The 14993-nt window shown below is 40.9% G+C and overlaps 1 protein-coding gene across 1 annotated transcript; it reads right to left on the reverse strand.

Annotated features, from left to right (window-relative positions):
- Positions 1-2942: 2942 nt before the first annotated feature.
- LOC139296256 (myosin-7-like) lies at positions 2943-14512 on the reverse strand. Its single transcript, XM_070918622.1, has 37 exons — positions 14304-14512; positions 14073-14216; positions 13816-13972; positions 13701-13728; positions 13507-13615; positions 13291-13383; positions 13132-13195; positions 12587-12685; positions 12382-12485; positions 12166-12304; positions 11421-11539; positions 11182-11331; positions 10920-11090; positions 10444-10753; positions 10222-10298; positions 9641-9846; positions 9381-9504; positions 9132-9268; positions 8636-8891; positions 8274-8516; positions 8011-8187; positions 7785-7930; positions 7617-7707; positions 7114-7503; positions 6882-7008; positions 6686-6804; positions 6408-6604; positions 6139-6322; positions 5886-6051; positions 5677-5801; positions 5265-5573; positions 4972-5175; positions 4585-4881; positions 4340-4444; positions 4155-4250; positions 3437-3571; positions 2943-3066 (listed from the first exon to the last, which is right to left on the reverse strand). The coding sequence occupies exons 1-37, from the start codon at positions 14502-14504 to the stop codon at positions 3046-3048; spliced, it is 5820 nt and encodes a 1939-aa protein (XP_070774723.1). The 5' UTR covers positions 14505-14512; the 3' UTR covers positions 2943-3045.
- Between the last annotated feature and the right edge of the window lie 481 nt (positions 14513-14993).

Genomic DNA, 14993 nt, shown 5'->3' on the forward strand with positions numbered 1-14993 from the left:
GTGGACAGCACTCCTTACCTTAGTCCTGCTCTCTCTGGTTTCAGAGTTTCAGAGGTTTCAGAATGTGCAGAGCTGGTGGTTAAATGTAATTGCTTGTGGGCATTTTCAGTTGCGGGACACACATGCTGGCACACACTCACAAGAGAAGTAACAACACTGTATAATATACGAAGAAGAAAACTGTTTTCGAAGAACTATTTTCCTATTTGCCTCTCCAGAGCAGAGTGGCGCAAACCTTCCACAGAGGGTTGAAAAGCGATTTCGGTACAAAATCTAGGCGTCCTAAATAAATGTTTGACATTCATAATCGCAAAAAGGAGATTATATTCTTTACCAGCTTGCCCCCTTTTAATTGCTTTGTTATTTACGTCCTCCCAGTCCATCTGTTGTTGTAACTTATAGGCATCAAACTCCACCAGGGTCTCCAATAAATGTCCTCTGATAGCAACACCTGCCGGACCACGGACACATTGTTCCAGTTAGTTGTTTGGACAGGCTTACACACATTTGCGCCACAAGAACCGCCATATAGAACACGAACCAAACGACGGAGTCGCTCAAAAGAAAAGTGCTGATTTGCACATCATACATCATATCATACACTAGGCAGGCCCTGATATACCAATACCTCATTAGTGAACCTTGCTTAGCCTGGATAACAACAGGAAGTTCTTTAGTTCGTCCATACAGTGGGCATACATAATGTTGACAATGTGTTTGCCTTCATACCACAATTCTGAACACCTTTACTTAGCTCTAATCTATTCCAGGCGTTAGTGGGGCAGTCAGGCCTGCGTCAAAGGTCCCATTCCCAGCTGTCCACAGTCCTTGTATCTCTGACTTCTGCAATCCCATGCGCACACAAGGGAAGGTGTGAGGCACCTTGCCTCTCTTAAGTTTGAAATCTGAGCCAACCGTGGCTTCAGATGAGGCTGCTATTGTTAGAATGCTTGTTACTTACTGCGGGTCACTTGAGGAGGTGTTGAGCATTGGACCCTGCCTCCGTGTGTCCTTCCCTTGTCTTGCCTTTTCTCCTGGTCTCCATTCAGACAGTGAAGTCAGTGGTTGGTGTGTTTTGCGCTCAGAACTGGAAGACTCCTATAGATTAGAAGGTTTTTTTTCTGCTGATGAGGGCCGAACATTGCGCATAAGAGGGCAAAAGGTACTGTTTGAATTACATTGTGTTTTGATGGATTTCGCAAAAGAATGTATTGTTCATTATGGGAAGTGCTATTTGTGACGTGTGCACAATCTACAATTTATGCGCATTAAATATTCACTTTCATGAAATCTTGTTGCAATAATTGGAATGATATTGCGTGTAATGTAACTCGAGCGATGTCAGTTCTTGAAAATGAATGGATAGTGAAGAAATCTATAGGTGAATATGAGCAATGCCTACAGTTGTGTCGTGGTTGATGTTTTCTGAGAGAAAATGTGGACAAAAGCTTCCCTTTCCATTATTACCCTTGTTATGCTGGTGACATTGTAGTTAATTAACTTTTGGCTTTTGGCACCAAGCAGACATACTATAAAAGTATTATCCGCATTGCATTTTATGTAAGCGAGCTTGCTTGAATATATCCTCCGAATTGCATCGTAATACATTTAAATCATTTTCCGATTTATGGAAATTTCACTTAATCTGCTGTAATGTTGCATGTTTGATATTCACACTTACCTGAAAGAGAGCAGAAGTGCCTTTGGTTAAAATGTCATCGTTTTTCTTTTCTTTTCTAAAGAAAGATCGCGGGGCTCTCGCCGTGAAACAACACCAAACTTAGGAATGGGACCCTCTACAGGAGTACCTCATTATAACAGGTGAGTCTATAAGAGGATTGCTGCTTAATATTGCATATAGTGACAATTATCTGTAACAGATCTATGTATATGAAGAGGTTATGATTACGTGGTGATTATTATGTTGTAGATGTATTCCAAAATCACTGTCCATGTTAATGGACAGTCAGATCACACAGCTTTTCATATTCAGCGCAATACTGTTTATTACAACTTGATTCAAACCCCTATGTAACCCTCCTCACGCTGCCTATATGGTCTGTGTACTCCAGGATGTGTCCCGACACACTGTGTGACTGTAGGGTGTGGTCACAAGTGCAACCGGGCACACTTCTGACCACATCCACCCCTCCACCCCCCAGTCAGTGTTGCACAGTGTTAGTGATGCATGACATATCCATAAATAATCATTGGCTCCTTATTGTACAGCAATAACTGTTTTGATTCCCAGACATATTTGTGGTAACAGCAAATGTGATTCATTTGCTTTAATGCAACATACAACTGTTCACAAATAGGTTTTGCTCTGTATTTCATTGTTTCCAGGGACTACAGATGGAAATTAACTAGTTGCTAAATCTGGTAAAAGGCATCTTTTCCCCTTTTTTTGGAGATTAATGTGTATTTAGTGCATGGTCCCTGGCGCAAATAGATTTAATAAATGAAACTAAAACTAAACTAACATCCATATTGCTAATGAGAATTCAGCCATTCTAAAGCTGTCTTGATGAAATGTGTCCATTAATATGTCACTGTATATAAAATAACACATTTGTATTAATATTTTGCACAAATCAAAGACAAAGATCCAGTTTGTTTTAAAATGCTAGCTGATGTTGTTGTGAAATTATATGTTTGGCTACATTCTTATATTTTATGTACGGGTTATAATTAAATAAATCAAAATAATAACCAGTCACACTACAATTTCAATGATGAAATGCATTTTGATTATGTAATGATAATAATGTAATAAGGCTAGATCAGCGTTTACCATTATATATCCGAGTGCATGTGCAGACCTGTTACAAACATGCTGTAAGACCCAAGTCAACTTAAGTGTCACCAGTATCTGTGTAAGACTGTGTTCAAATGTACTAATACATGGTGAAGTTACAAAAAAAAAAAAAGCCATGGCACAGTTTGAGATGCAGATAAACTTTATTCTACTGAACAACTGACATGCATAGGGAGACACTCTTCGGACGCCAGGTGTCTCAGAAGCTGGAAACCATTCCATGAGGCTTACTCCTCGTCGTGTCCTTTCTGTAATAAGAGAATGTAAACAGTGAAACGCATTTCTCTGTCATTTTGAAAGGTTTTTTTTTTTTTAAATGCATTGTAATTTGTGAACTAATGGCACAACCAAAACCTCTAAATGTTTTACATTCACTGTCCTACTTATAAATTAGAAGGTTTTGTGCACACTGAACGCTATTCAGGTGGCATTAATGGATTCGGGCGGCCATATACGGACTGGCTCATAAACAGTATGTTTTCTCTGTAATCCCATGCGTCTGATTTTGACAAAAAATTAAGAATATAGTGTAATTTATATTATATAGCATTGCACATTTCAATCATAATACATCACGACACAAAAAAAAACCCACAAAAAAAATATTCAATGACTGACCTTTGACCCCACATCACGACTCTTGGCACGTAGCTTGTTGACCTGAGACTCTGCGATGTCAGCTCTCTCCTCAGCTTCATCAAGCTCATGTTGAAGCTTACGGAACTTGGTGAGATTGCTGTTGGCCTGTTCCTCCTGTAGAACAGACACGCAATGTCCTCCTCAGTGCCTGATGTTTATTTTTGTACTAACAATGTAGCTTATAAAACACACTTGAAGCTTGGAAGCTCAGTGGGGGTGGCGTTGAAGTAATGCGACCGTGGTGTAGCTCACTTACAGCCTAACATTAGCTTTTTACACCTGGCGACTCTCCTGGCCATTTACTCTTCAAAAGTCATAAAAAGTGGGGGTCATTCTGACAATTATCTTGCTGAACAAAACGTGTAAGTATCATAAACTTTAATAATAATCCAAAATCCCTTGGAAAAATCCCATCTGCGTTTTGTCGAGGGAACCAGGGAGATGCTAACTTCTGGGTTGGCCTACAAAAATACGTCATACCCTGCAGCACTGCTATTGTTGTGCTGATAGGAAAATGTTGTAAAGTCATTTCATCAAGGCTTGATGTTAGTTTTGGCCATACTGACCAGCTCCACCACGTAGCTTTCACTGTATTGACCAGGAAATGAGCCATGGTATTGAACATGCACACACGAGCTGTGGGCTTGGAAAGCGTTGATGCTTTCTTAGGTTTCTCTAAAATGCCAAGAGTACTCACAGCCTCCTCTGCAGTTTTCTTGTAGGATTTGACCTTCAGCTGCAGCTTGTCTACCAGATCTTGCAGGCGGAGAAGATTCTTACGATCTTCTTCTGTCTGAAAAACAAAAAAGAACAAAAGAATTGTTAGTTTTAATTAAAACGATCCTCCGTGTTCCACAATTTTGTGAATGAACTGAAACTTGCCTGATAGGTCAACTCTTTGATTCGTCTCTCATATTTCCGTATTCCCTTGACAGAATCGCTGGACTTCCTTTGTTCAGCCTCTACTTCACTTTCCAGCTCTCTGATCTGTTGAGGGAACGATGTGAAGATAGATATTTTTTGTATTATATATTTTTGTGCAGGCTTTTTGATTAGGGTAAGCTTTTGATGATTTAATGCTTTCATTAGATTGTTCATTTGATTTCTCGGAAATGATTGACACTCACCCTGGCCTCGAGCTTCTGCACCTGCTTCTTGCCTCCCTTCATGGCGATCTGTTCGGCTTCATCCAGGCGGTGCTGCAGGTCTTTGATGGTTTGCTCCATGTTCTTCTTCATGCGCTCCAGGTGAGAGCTGGTGTCCTGCTCTTTCTTCAGCTCCTCTGCCATCATGGCGGCATCAGTGATGGCCTTCTTGGCCTTTTCCTCAGCGTTTCTGCACTCCTGCACTGCTTCCTCCACTTCAGTCTGAAGCTGGGATGTATCAGCCTCCAGCTTCTTCTTTTGGTTCAGTAGACTGGTGTTCTGGTGAAATCCAAAATTTGATTATGGAATTCCTCCGAAAATTCACAATAATAGAATAGAGCTGTGCTGGGTGCAGTCACTGTGTCTTACCTGTGAGTGCAGTAGCTGCACCCTCTCACTAACATCCAGCAGCTCTTGCTCAGCAAGTTTGCGGCCTCTCTCAGTTTGTTCCAGAGCAGCCCGGAGCTCCTCCACTTCAGCCTGAAGCAGGTTGTTGCGCCTCTCTACAATGGCAACGTTTTCCTTCATATCATCATTGGCGCGAAGAGCGTCATCAAGCTGGAGCTGAGCATCCTGGAAGAGTGTGACATTTATTGTAAAGCAAGTTAAATCAAATGGTAACATATGTCCAAGGTGTCCTTTTTAAAAAATGAAATGCATACCTTCAGATGTGCGTGAACAGATTTAAGTTGTTTCTGGGCCTCAGCCGCCTGCCTGTTGGCCTGGCTAAGCTGGATCTCCATCTCATTGAGGTCTCCCTCCATTTTCTTCTTCAAACGGAGGGCCTCATTCCTGCTGCGAGTCTCGGACTCAAGAGAGCTCTGAAGATTATCCACAATTCGCTGTTGGTTTCTCTTTGCTTGCTCCATCTCTTCATCTTTCTCGGCCAGCTTGCGCTCAATATCAGCCTTAATCTGGTTGAACTCAAGCTGGGCTCTGAGAATCTTCCCTTCCTCATGCTCCAGAGAGGCCTATCATGAAATAACGAATGAAAATTAAATATATCACTAGTTATTACTAATTACCAAAAAATGTTTGAGTTCATAAGATCCACCATCCAACCATTCAACATACCTCTGCTTCCTCCAGGGCTGTTTGTATCTCGGACTTATCTTGTTCCAGCTGTTTTCGAATCTTCTCAAGCTCATGAATATTCTTTCCACCCTCACTAATTTGCTCAGTGAGGTCCGATATTTCCTCTGAGAAACAAAATGAAATGTTATCAATGGTTTAGTCATCAAAACAAATGCTGCAATAGAGGCGTAAACTGGTGCCACCCTTACCCTGCAGATTCTTGTTCTCTCTCTTCATGGTCTCCAGATGTTCAAGAGATTCTTCATAGGAGTTTTTCAGTTTGAAGAGCTCAGTGCTCAGAGACCTGGCTTCCTTCTGAGAGCTCTCCAGCTCTGTTTGAGACTCCTCATACTTCTGTTTCCATTCTGCCAAAATCTGTGAGACAGTTCACATTTTAGATAAAGGATCTGAAATATGTGTGCTCTGAAAGAGCAAGACTGCCAGATGGATTTTAAATTCAACCTTGTCAAAGTTTCTTTGCTTCTTGTCCAGCGCAGCAGCAGCAGCATTAGACCTCTCCACATCCACCATGAGATCTTCAATCTCATTCTGCAGCCTGTGTTTGGTCTTCTCCAGAGAGGAACATTTAGCATTCACTGCTTCAACAGCCTCCTCAGCATCCTGCAGACGCTGAGCCAGCTTCTTTCTATTATGATTATGATGGAATTTATTCAGGGTTCATTGTTTTTAAACTTTGCAGAGATATTCCCATGAAAATATACTTTACTCACTTGGCCTCCTCCAGTTCCTCAGTCCTCTGGATGGCATCGGTTTCGTACTTAGTTCTCCACTGAGCCACCTCAGAGTTGGCCTTGGACATGCTGCGCTGCAGTTCCGCCTTGGCCTCCTGCTCCTCCTCGTACTGCTCCCTGAGCAGGTCGCAGTCATGACGAGCAGACTGCACTGCATGGGCTAATGCATTCTTGGCCTGAAATGAAAGTATATCGTAATGCTTCTCATGTACCAACATTTATTCTGTGCTAAATGAGGTCTCATTGCTATTTGCTACCTTAACTTCCTCCTCCAGTTGTCTTTTAAGGTCTTCAATTTGTTGAGTGTAGGACTGTTTCCCTCTGGTGAGTTGAGACACCAGGGAATCCTTTTCCTCAAGCTGCCTTGCAAGTTCACCTAATTGTGATAAAAGAATAAAATGAGTACTTGTACATAATGTCCCAAAGAACACACTGTTCAAATCAAATGCATACCATTCTCAGTCTGAAGCTTTGCTTTCTGCATGGTGAAGTCATTGATGGTACGCTGTCCCTCATCTGCCTTTGTTTTATATTCATTCATCTGGTCTTCCAGAGACCTACACATTTTCTCCAAATTATTCTGAAAACAAAAGGCATCAACACATGAACCACTGAATGAATGAAATGTGTCTTAGACTAACAAAGCAAAATATGAATCAACATATAATGCATAAAAGTATTTTACTTTGGCCTTCACAATATGTTCCATATTGGAGACCACATCATCCAGCTCCAGTCTGAGCTCGCTCTTCTCCTTCTCCAGTTTCTGCTTGACTCTCTGCAGGTTGTCAATCTGCTCTCCCAGGTCAGCCACGCTGTCAGCTTGTTTCTTCCTGAGTGTGGCAGCAGTGGATTCATGCTGCAGAGTTGCCTCTTCGAGGTCTCTGCGGAGTTTCTGCAACTCAGCCTCCCTCTTCTTGTTCATCTCAATCTGGGCAGCTGTTGCTCCACCGGCCTCCTCCAGCCTCTCACTGATCTCCTCCAGCTCTCTGGCCAAGTCTGCTCTCTGCTTCTCCACCTTGGCTCGGGCAGCTCGCTCTGCCTCAAGCTCTTCCTCCAGCTCCTCAATGCGGGCCTTGACCAAAATAAAAGTAAATTTTTGCATTGAATGGTTATAAATTGTGACATTAGCCAAACTTGCAAACTACTACTACTACTACTAGCAAACTTGATCTTATTTAACATTACCTGCAACTCCTTCAGTTTTTTCTGGAGCTGGGCACACATCATTTGTTCATCTTCTATTTTGCCATTGAGTTGGCTGATTTCAAAATCTTTCCTGTGGATAAAAAGGATGTAAAATGTACCAGCTGACACAAAGTTATAAATCTATATGAAGTGCAGTTTTCATATTACTTTTTCAGCTTCTCTTCGAGTTGCTGCTTGTCATTTTCCAGGTCCATGACACTCTCTTGAGCTAACTTTAGGTCTCCCTCAAGCTTCCGCTTGGCTCTCTCAAGGTCCATACGCACTTTCTTCTCTTGCTCAAGGGACCCTTCAAGCTGTGGGCCATAATAAATCACTTTTCTTTTTCAATCATTATTTGTTATATACAAATCCACCTGCTCTTGTAAATTCTTACATCATCCACTTGCTGCTCCAGCTTAGCCTTGGCCTTCGTCAGGCTGTTGACTTTGTCTTCTTCACTCTGCAGATCATCCAGTGTTTGCTGATGAGCTTCTTGTAAGGCTTTCTTTTCCTTGGTCAACTTAGCAATGATTTCCTCCAGAGCAGCCATCTCCTCAGTCAGGTTCTTTACCTATGAGCCATGAAAAGATGTATTACTGAATGCGTCATTGAGTTGCTGATCTGTGTTGAAGCGAATGGTTAAGTTAGATGTCATACCTTGTTCTCAGTGGCATGCTTCTCTTTCTCCACTTTAGCCAGAGTTAACTCCAAGTCATCAATGTCTTTCTTCAGCTCAGAACACTCATCCTCCAGCTTCCTCTTCTTAGCAGTCAGTTCAGCATTCATCTCCTCCTCGTCCTCCAGCCTTTCCGTCAGCTCTTTGATTTTTGCCTCCAGCTGAATCTTGCTCTTGATCAGCCCCTCGCATCTTTCTTCAGCATCACAAAGATTATCTTGCTCCTGTTATTAAAACCATAGAGCATGCCTACAGCGTAAGTGGACTTGGTTTGAAGTTGATATTAATTATTATTATTATCATTATTAATCATAATGATATAAAAAACAGTGTTTAAACATACTGATTGAACTTGGAGCTGCAGGTCATTCTTCTCTTGGAGAAGAGTGACCATTTTTTCTTCAAGTTCCTTTCTACGAGCTTCAGACTTTGCGTAAGCCTCTTTCAGTTTGGCAAACTCTTCCTTCATGTTGGCCATCTCCTTCTCAGTCTCTGCTGACTTCAACAGAGGTTTGATCTTGAAATACATCTTCATCCAGGGCCAATTCTTGACCCCCATGAAGGCACGGATGTTCCACTGGATCACAAGTAGTGCATCCCTGTCAAAGACCAACCAAAGTTATTACTACCGCTGAACACAAAACAAAATCACTATGAATAATCATTACTGCTTTTTGTCAAAGGATTTGGTTTCTTCCATGTTTGATAGCTTTATAGAATCAATGCTGTGTCATATGTTGTGCAGATTGTAAAGCCCCTTGAAATTTGTGATTTTGGGCTATATGAATAAAATAGACATGACTTGACTAACAGAGTTGGGCCTTGCTGTGAGCAGGTACCTGCGTTCAACAATCTTCTGGAATTCAATTCTTGCCAGAGTGCCACGTGACAGGGCTTGGATGCCGGTGATGATTAGTGCTAGTCGGTCATCCCGCATCTCCTCTAGCTGACCCAGCAGTCCAGCTTTGAAAAACACCTATTTTATATGGGCAGATCAGATAGTCAGTAATAACATATGCATATGCAACATACGCACATACGATTCATGCAAAATCCATTTTCTCTTAATCAACATTGAAAATACTTACTTTAGTGTGCCCCAGTTTGTAGTGGTTGTGGTCAATATCCAGAGAACCCAACAGTTTCTCAGCAGCCTTCTTGTTGTCGATGAACTGTCCCTCAGGGATGGCATTAGGGTTTAAAATACGGTATCTTTGACACAAATGCAAAAGATAAAATGTTTTGCTTGTTGTGACAATATCTTATAAGACACCACAACAATTTTGACAGGATAATCATTTGTTTTCATTGATGGTTTTAAATGTGGGTTTGTTCATCACATGCAAACCTCTGTTTGAAATCTCCATAGAGGATCCTGTTGGGGAAGCCCTTTCTGCAGATCCTGATGCCTTCCAGCACACCGTTACAGCGCAGCTGGTGCATCACCAGAGGATTCTCCATGACCCCAGGAGTCTTGGTCTCGTTGGGGATGATGCAGCGTACGAAGTGAGGGTGAGTAGACCTCAAGTTGGTCATCAGCTTGTTCAGGTTCTCCTGCAAGTTTTTAACAAATAATTGGAATGCTGGCAGGTACATAATCGTTCATAATTGTTTTCATTGTGTTTGACACTAACTTTATTAAAAAGATCGTGTTGTAAATGTCAATGGGTGCCCAAATTATTAAATTAGATATGCTATCAGAACTCAGTAATTGCATAGCTTTGGGAAAGTATGTTGTGCACAGTACTGTTGGAAAATTATTAGCCTGAAGAGTTTTTTGTATTGGTTAGCTTAGACCTTCTTTTCATCTATGCTGTAATTCCAATAGCCTAACACCTACATATGATGTGTGCATAATTACACACCTTCTAGCTTAGACCCATAACAATTATTTGAAATGTGTGAACGAAACAAACATCAATATCTTACCCTGTGCAAAGCTGATACAGTTTGGAAGGATGAACCTTTCTTCTTGCTGCCTTTGCCCTTCCCACCAGACTCCTGAGCTAAATAAAAATCAGTCAAATTTAGTCAACAAAAAACTGTACAGTAATTGAATCTGTATCAAGATGTTAATCATGATATTGTTGTTCTATCACTGTAAGTCTTAATTAATTTACATTATTTTTTTAATAGTGAGGGTCAACATACCCGAATCAGCTCCTGCATACCCAGCAAAAAGCAAGGCTAAAAGCTTAAGATTAGATTTCTGGTAGAGTCCAACAACAGTCTCATTCAGGGGATCCTTGTTCTTCACCAGCCAGTTATTGATATTATAATCAACCGTTCCAGCGTAGTGAACCAGGGAGAAATGGGCCTCTGGTTTTCCTTTGATAACTCTGGGCTTCTGGAAGTTGCCGGATTTCCCCAGATGGTTGTCATAGAGCTTGGCTTTAAAGGTGGTATCAGAGGCTTTGGGGAACATGCACTCCTCTTCAAGGATGGACATGATACCCATGGGCTGAGGAGAATATAATGGCGAAAGTAAATATATATTTCATTGTCATTTTTGGCAAGACAGAAGAAGTATATTTTCAGTTTCAGAAAAAAAAACATACTGGAATAACTGGGTCATGTGACTTCATCATACATTTAGCTGATTTGCCAATGTATACTCAAAAACTCACCTTTTCAATCAGGTCAATACAGGCCTGCAAGTCCATACCAAAATCAATAAAGGTCCATTCAATGCCCTCTTTCTTGTACTCTTCCTGCTCCAGCACAAACATGTGGTGGTTGAAAAACTGTTGCAGTTTTTCATTGGTGAAGTTGATGCACATCTGCTCAAAGGTGTTGAACTGTAATGAAATGGTCCACAGTACAACCAGGCTTAATCATTTCTCATTAAACCAAAGACTGCTTCATATAAATGATTCTTTTCAAACTCACATCAAAGATCTCAAATCCAGCAATGTCCAGAACACCAATGAAGTACTGGCGGGGCTGCTTCGTGTCCAGGGATTGGTTAATTCTCACCACCATCCACAGAAACATCTTCTCATACACTGATTTAGACAGTGCACTAACAGCATAATATACCTTAGGGAGAAAATAATTAGTAATATCTTTAAAACTAAACCTTTTATCAAATCAAACTATCCTTAAAAAGGTTCCCTTTAACTCATTACCTGGGCAACATTTTGTCCCTTGGTGACCCACTCATTTCCGACTTTGACTCTTGGGTGACAGAGACCTTTGATGAGGTCAGCAGAGTTCAGGCCCATCAGATATGCAACTTTGTCAGCATCTGAGAAAGTGAAGATATACAGTAGCCTACATGAGTTATTATTCATAAGTCTCTCAGCTGGTCTGTCTTTCTCTTTCAGGTTCTTTGACAAACAAAACTGAACATTAAAAACTTCATAATAAAGGTATTTATTGCAGGATGGTTGTATTAGACTGCATTAGTTTTAGCTAGATGTACCTAATAAACTGGTAACTGAGTGTATATCTATATTATAGTCAAGGAGCAAGCCTTTTTTCAGCTGTTCCTTTAGGTATTGAGGGTTTTGTCTGACATTTTGCATTTGTTGTGTAAAAACACAGACGGTTTTATTTTATCAAATTATTATTGTTATTCAAAATGTAACCACCTTGTGTCCCACTTCAGCATTTGCCATATTGAAAATGATGGGTGAGCGATATGTCAGCCTAATGTGCAATCCAGTACACAACATAATGCAAATCCGAATACCGTCCTGACATTTCTTTCCATGAAATGCTACGTGTGAAAATGGTGTATTTTTGATAATCTCAGTTGGATTCACACTGCTTGTAACTGTTAAGAATGCTGGATTTGAGCTGTGCCAAATCCCTTAATAATAATAATAATAATAATAATAATACACATCTACATATAACAGCCTCTCTTACTTTCCGTTTCATCAGCCTCTGCCTGCTCCTCTCGCTGCTTGTTCTTGAACTTCATGTTACCATGATGCATGATGGCTCCGGTCAGCTTGTAAATGCTGTTCTTCTCTTCTTGAGTGAAGCCCAGCACATCATAGGCCTCCTAAATGAAATCGAAAAATGTAATTCTGGTATTTTGTTATGAATTGATTGTTGTTTAAAACCAGAGATTCAGCTCACATCAGTGGCCATCAGCTCTTCAGCATCATTGATAGAGGCTACTGTTGTCTCTCCTTGGGAGATGAAGGCGTAGTCGTAGGGGTTGTTGGTGATAAGCAACATGTCTAAAAAGATATTCACAAAATAGAAAATATTATTTCATGACACAATGCATGATACAGTACAGTAATAATAACCATATATCACATGTATATTATACACTTACCCAGAAGTTCAGGCTTTTTCTGAGACAAGATCTGGTAGAAAATGTGGTAGTCCCTCTCAGCTTTGAGCTGATAGGTCACACGAGACTTTTCCAGAAGGTCTGTAAGAGGTATAATATATGTTATGTTATTGGGTTCCAGTTTAAAATAATTTGCCACTGGTTTATCCACAAATAACACATTTTCAAAAAACAAAATGGTCAGAGCTGCCACAATTTAAAGAGGTCCTACATGTTTTTTGAGCTGTAAACTAAATGGTATGACTGTGCTGCGATGACACGCATCAATGCTGTGGTTAAAATTGACATTCTTTTCTGAATCTATAAATTTCATGGGTTGACAATGGCCCAACACGCCATCTACTGTTTTAAATCAGCCCTGAACCTTGCAAGTTGAATGTGAGTGTAAATTTACAGTATGTGTGTTGGGCCTGTAATAGGCTGGAGTCCTGCCTCTCACGTACTATGATTGGCTCCAGCACCACGCAACCCTACATAGGATAGGTGCCTTAGAAAATGGATGCATAGATGAATTTGGTTTTACTTACAAGTCTCGATGTCAGCAGAAGCCAGCTTTCCTCGGTTGTCAAAATGAATTCTGATGAATTTACCCTAAGAAGAAAAGTAGTGTTGATTTATATTTCTAATATGAAAAAACTCCCGAACTGATAACCAAGTAGCCTCATTGCAGTCACACAGACACTCACAAATCTGGAGGAGTTGTCATTCCTGATGGTCTTGGCGTTACCAAAGGCCTCCAGAGCAGGGTTAGCCTGAATGATTTGATCCTCCAGGGTACCCTGATTTTGTCAAGCAAAGACACAACTTTACAAAATGTGTTTCAGCTTTTAGAAATCATTTTCAATTGTGCTTTACAAGTTATACTTTGCGAAACATTCAGAAATGTGTTTTGTAATACAGACCTTCTTTTCAGCAGCTGGATCTTTCTTCCCAGTCGGGACAGCAGCGATGCTGGCAAAGTACTGAATGACGCGCTTGGTGTTGACAGTCTTTCCAGCACCGGATTCTCCGCTGAGTAGAAGAGATACAGAAGGTTTTAGGCCAAGACCTATGACTCTTAACCACTGAAGAGGTTTCTGTTGGCTGTGTGACTTACGTGATAAGGATTGACTGGTTTTCTCTGTCTGTCAGTGAGAGAGATTTTCAAATTATCAGTAAAAAAAATGTAATGATGTCAGAGTTGAAGATGAAGGCTAAAAGTGATTATGTACCTGCCAGCATGTACTGGTAGGCATTGTCAGAGATGGAGAAGATGTGAGGAGGAGCTTCACTCCTCTTCTTCCCTCTGTAGGCAACAACCACTTCTTGGTTGTAGACTGGCAGCCACTTGTAGGGGTTGATAGTCACACAGAAGAGCCCAGAGTAGGTCTACCATATTAAGAGAGGGATAGAGGATAGAGGATAGTGGCCTCAAATGCTGAGATGTCTTATTAATGAAGGAAAGTTTCAGATTAGGCAACTGGCTTACATAGATCATCCATGCTGCATAACGCTCTTTGAGGTTAAACAGCACAGCGGGCTCATGGAGGAAGGTGAACATCGCCATGTCTTCGATTTTATCAAACTTTGGCGGGTTCTGAGGGTGTACATCACAATCCTTCACCGTGACCGTCTGCAGAAAGAGATAGCACTCTTAAACAAAGTCAAAACTTGGATTAGCATACCTTGGAACTGAACTGAATTAACATGATGTACATACCTTTCCGAGTTCAGTCTGAGCAGTGACTTTGTCACCGTCACGACTGGTGATGGATGCCTTGGTGTACTCAACCTCTGGGTCAGGAACGAAGCACTCCTTCTTCATGTCAAATATGCGGGTTTGGGCTTCTAGACGCTCCCTGTCTGACTTCCTAAGAAAAGGAGCAGCGGGCCCAAACTCTGCCATGACGGCATCACCCATTTTTCAACCTTTTAAGAAAGAAACATTGTTTATTAGAGATTAGTAATTTGTACATATGACCCATTGATCATTCACATAACAACCAAAGAAAACACACACAAGACAAAGGTTTAGTGAAAATTGACATGGTTAAAGAATTCACTGGACATAATGAGCCTGGAAAATGTAAACATATTTCCAATCATTGCCTTGTTAACGTACCTGTATTATTTCAAAATGCAGAAATGAGTAAGCTGAGATGGATGTGTCTGTGACATTAGAGTTATAAAGACATGTGAATGTCCTTTACATGAGGGAAAACTGGATGTCTCAGGCCAAAATGGCAGAATCAGAAAAGGCATTCATTTGTCGCTGACATGTGCATGTATCAACAGAAAAGCAAGATGCTTAAAATATTAATTGGTTAATTGTTGTTGTGCTCCATTATTAAGAATGATTGCAGTGTCACTTAAATGTAGCCGTGAAGTTTACCTGAGGTGTTTCACTCCA

Source organism: Enoplosus armatus, chromosome 14 (genome assembly GCF_043641665.1).
Source record: "Enoplosus armatus isolate fEnoArm2 chromosome 14, fEnoArm2.hap1, whole genome shotgun sequence".
Lineage (NCBI taxonomy): Eukaryota > Metazoa > Chordata > Actinopteri > Centrarchiformes > Enoplosidae > Enoplosus > Enoplosus armatus.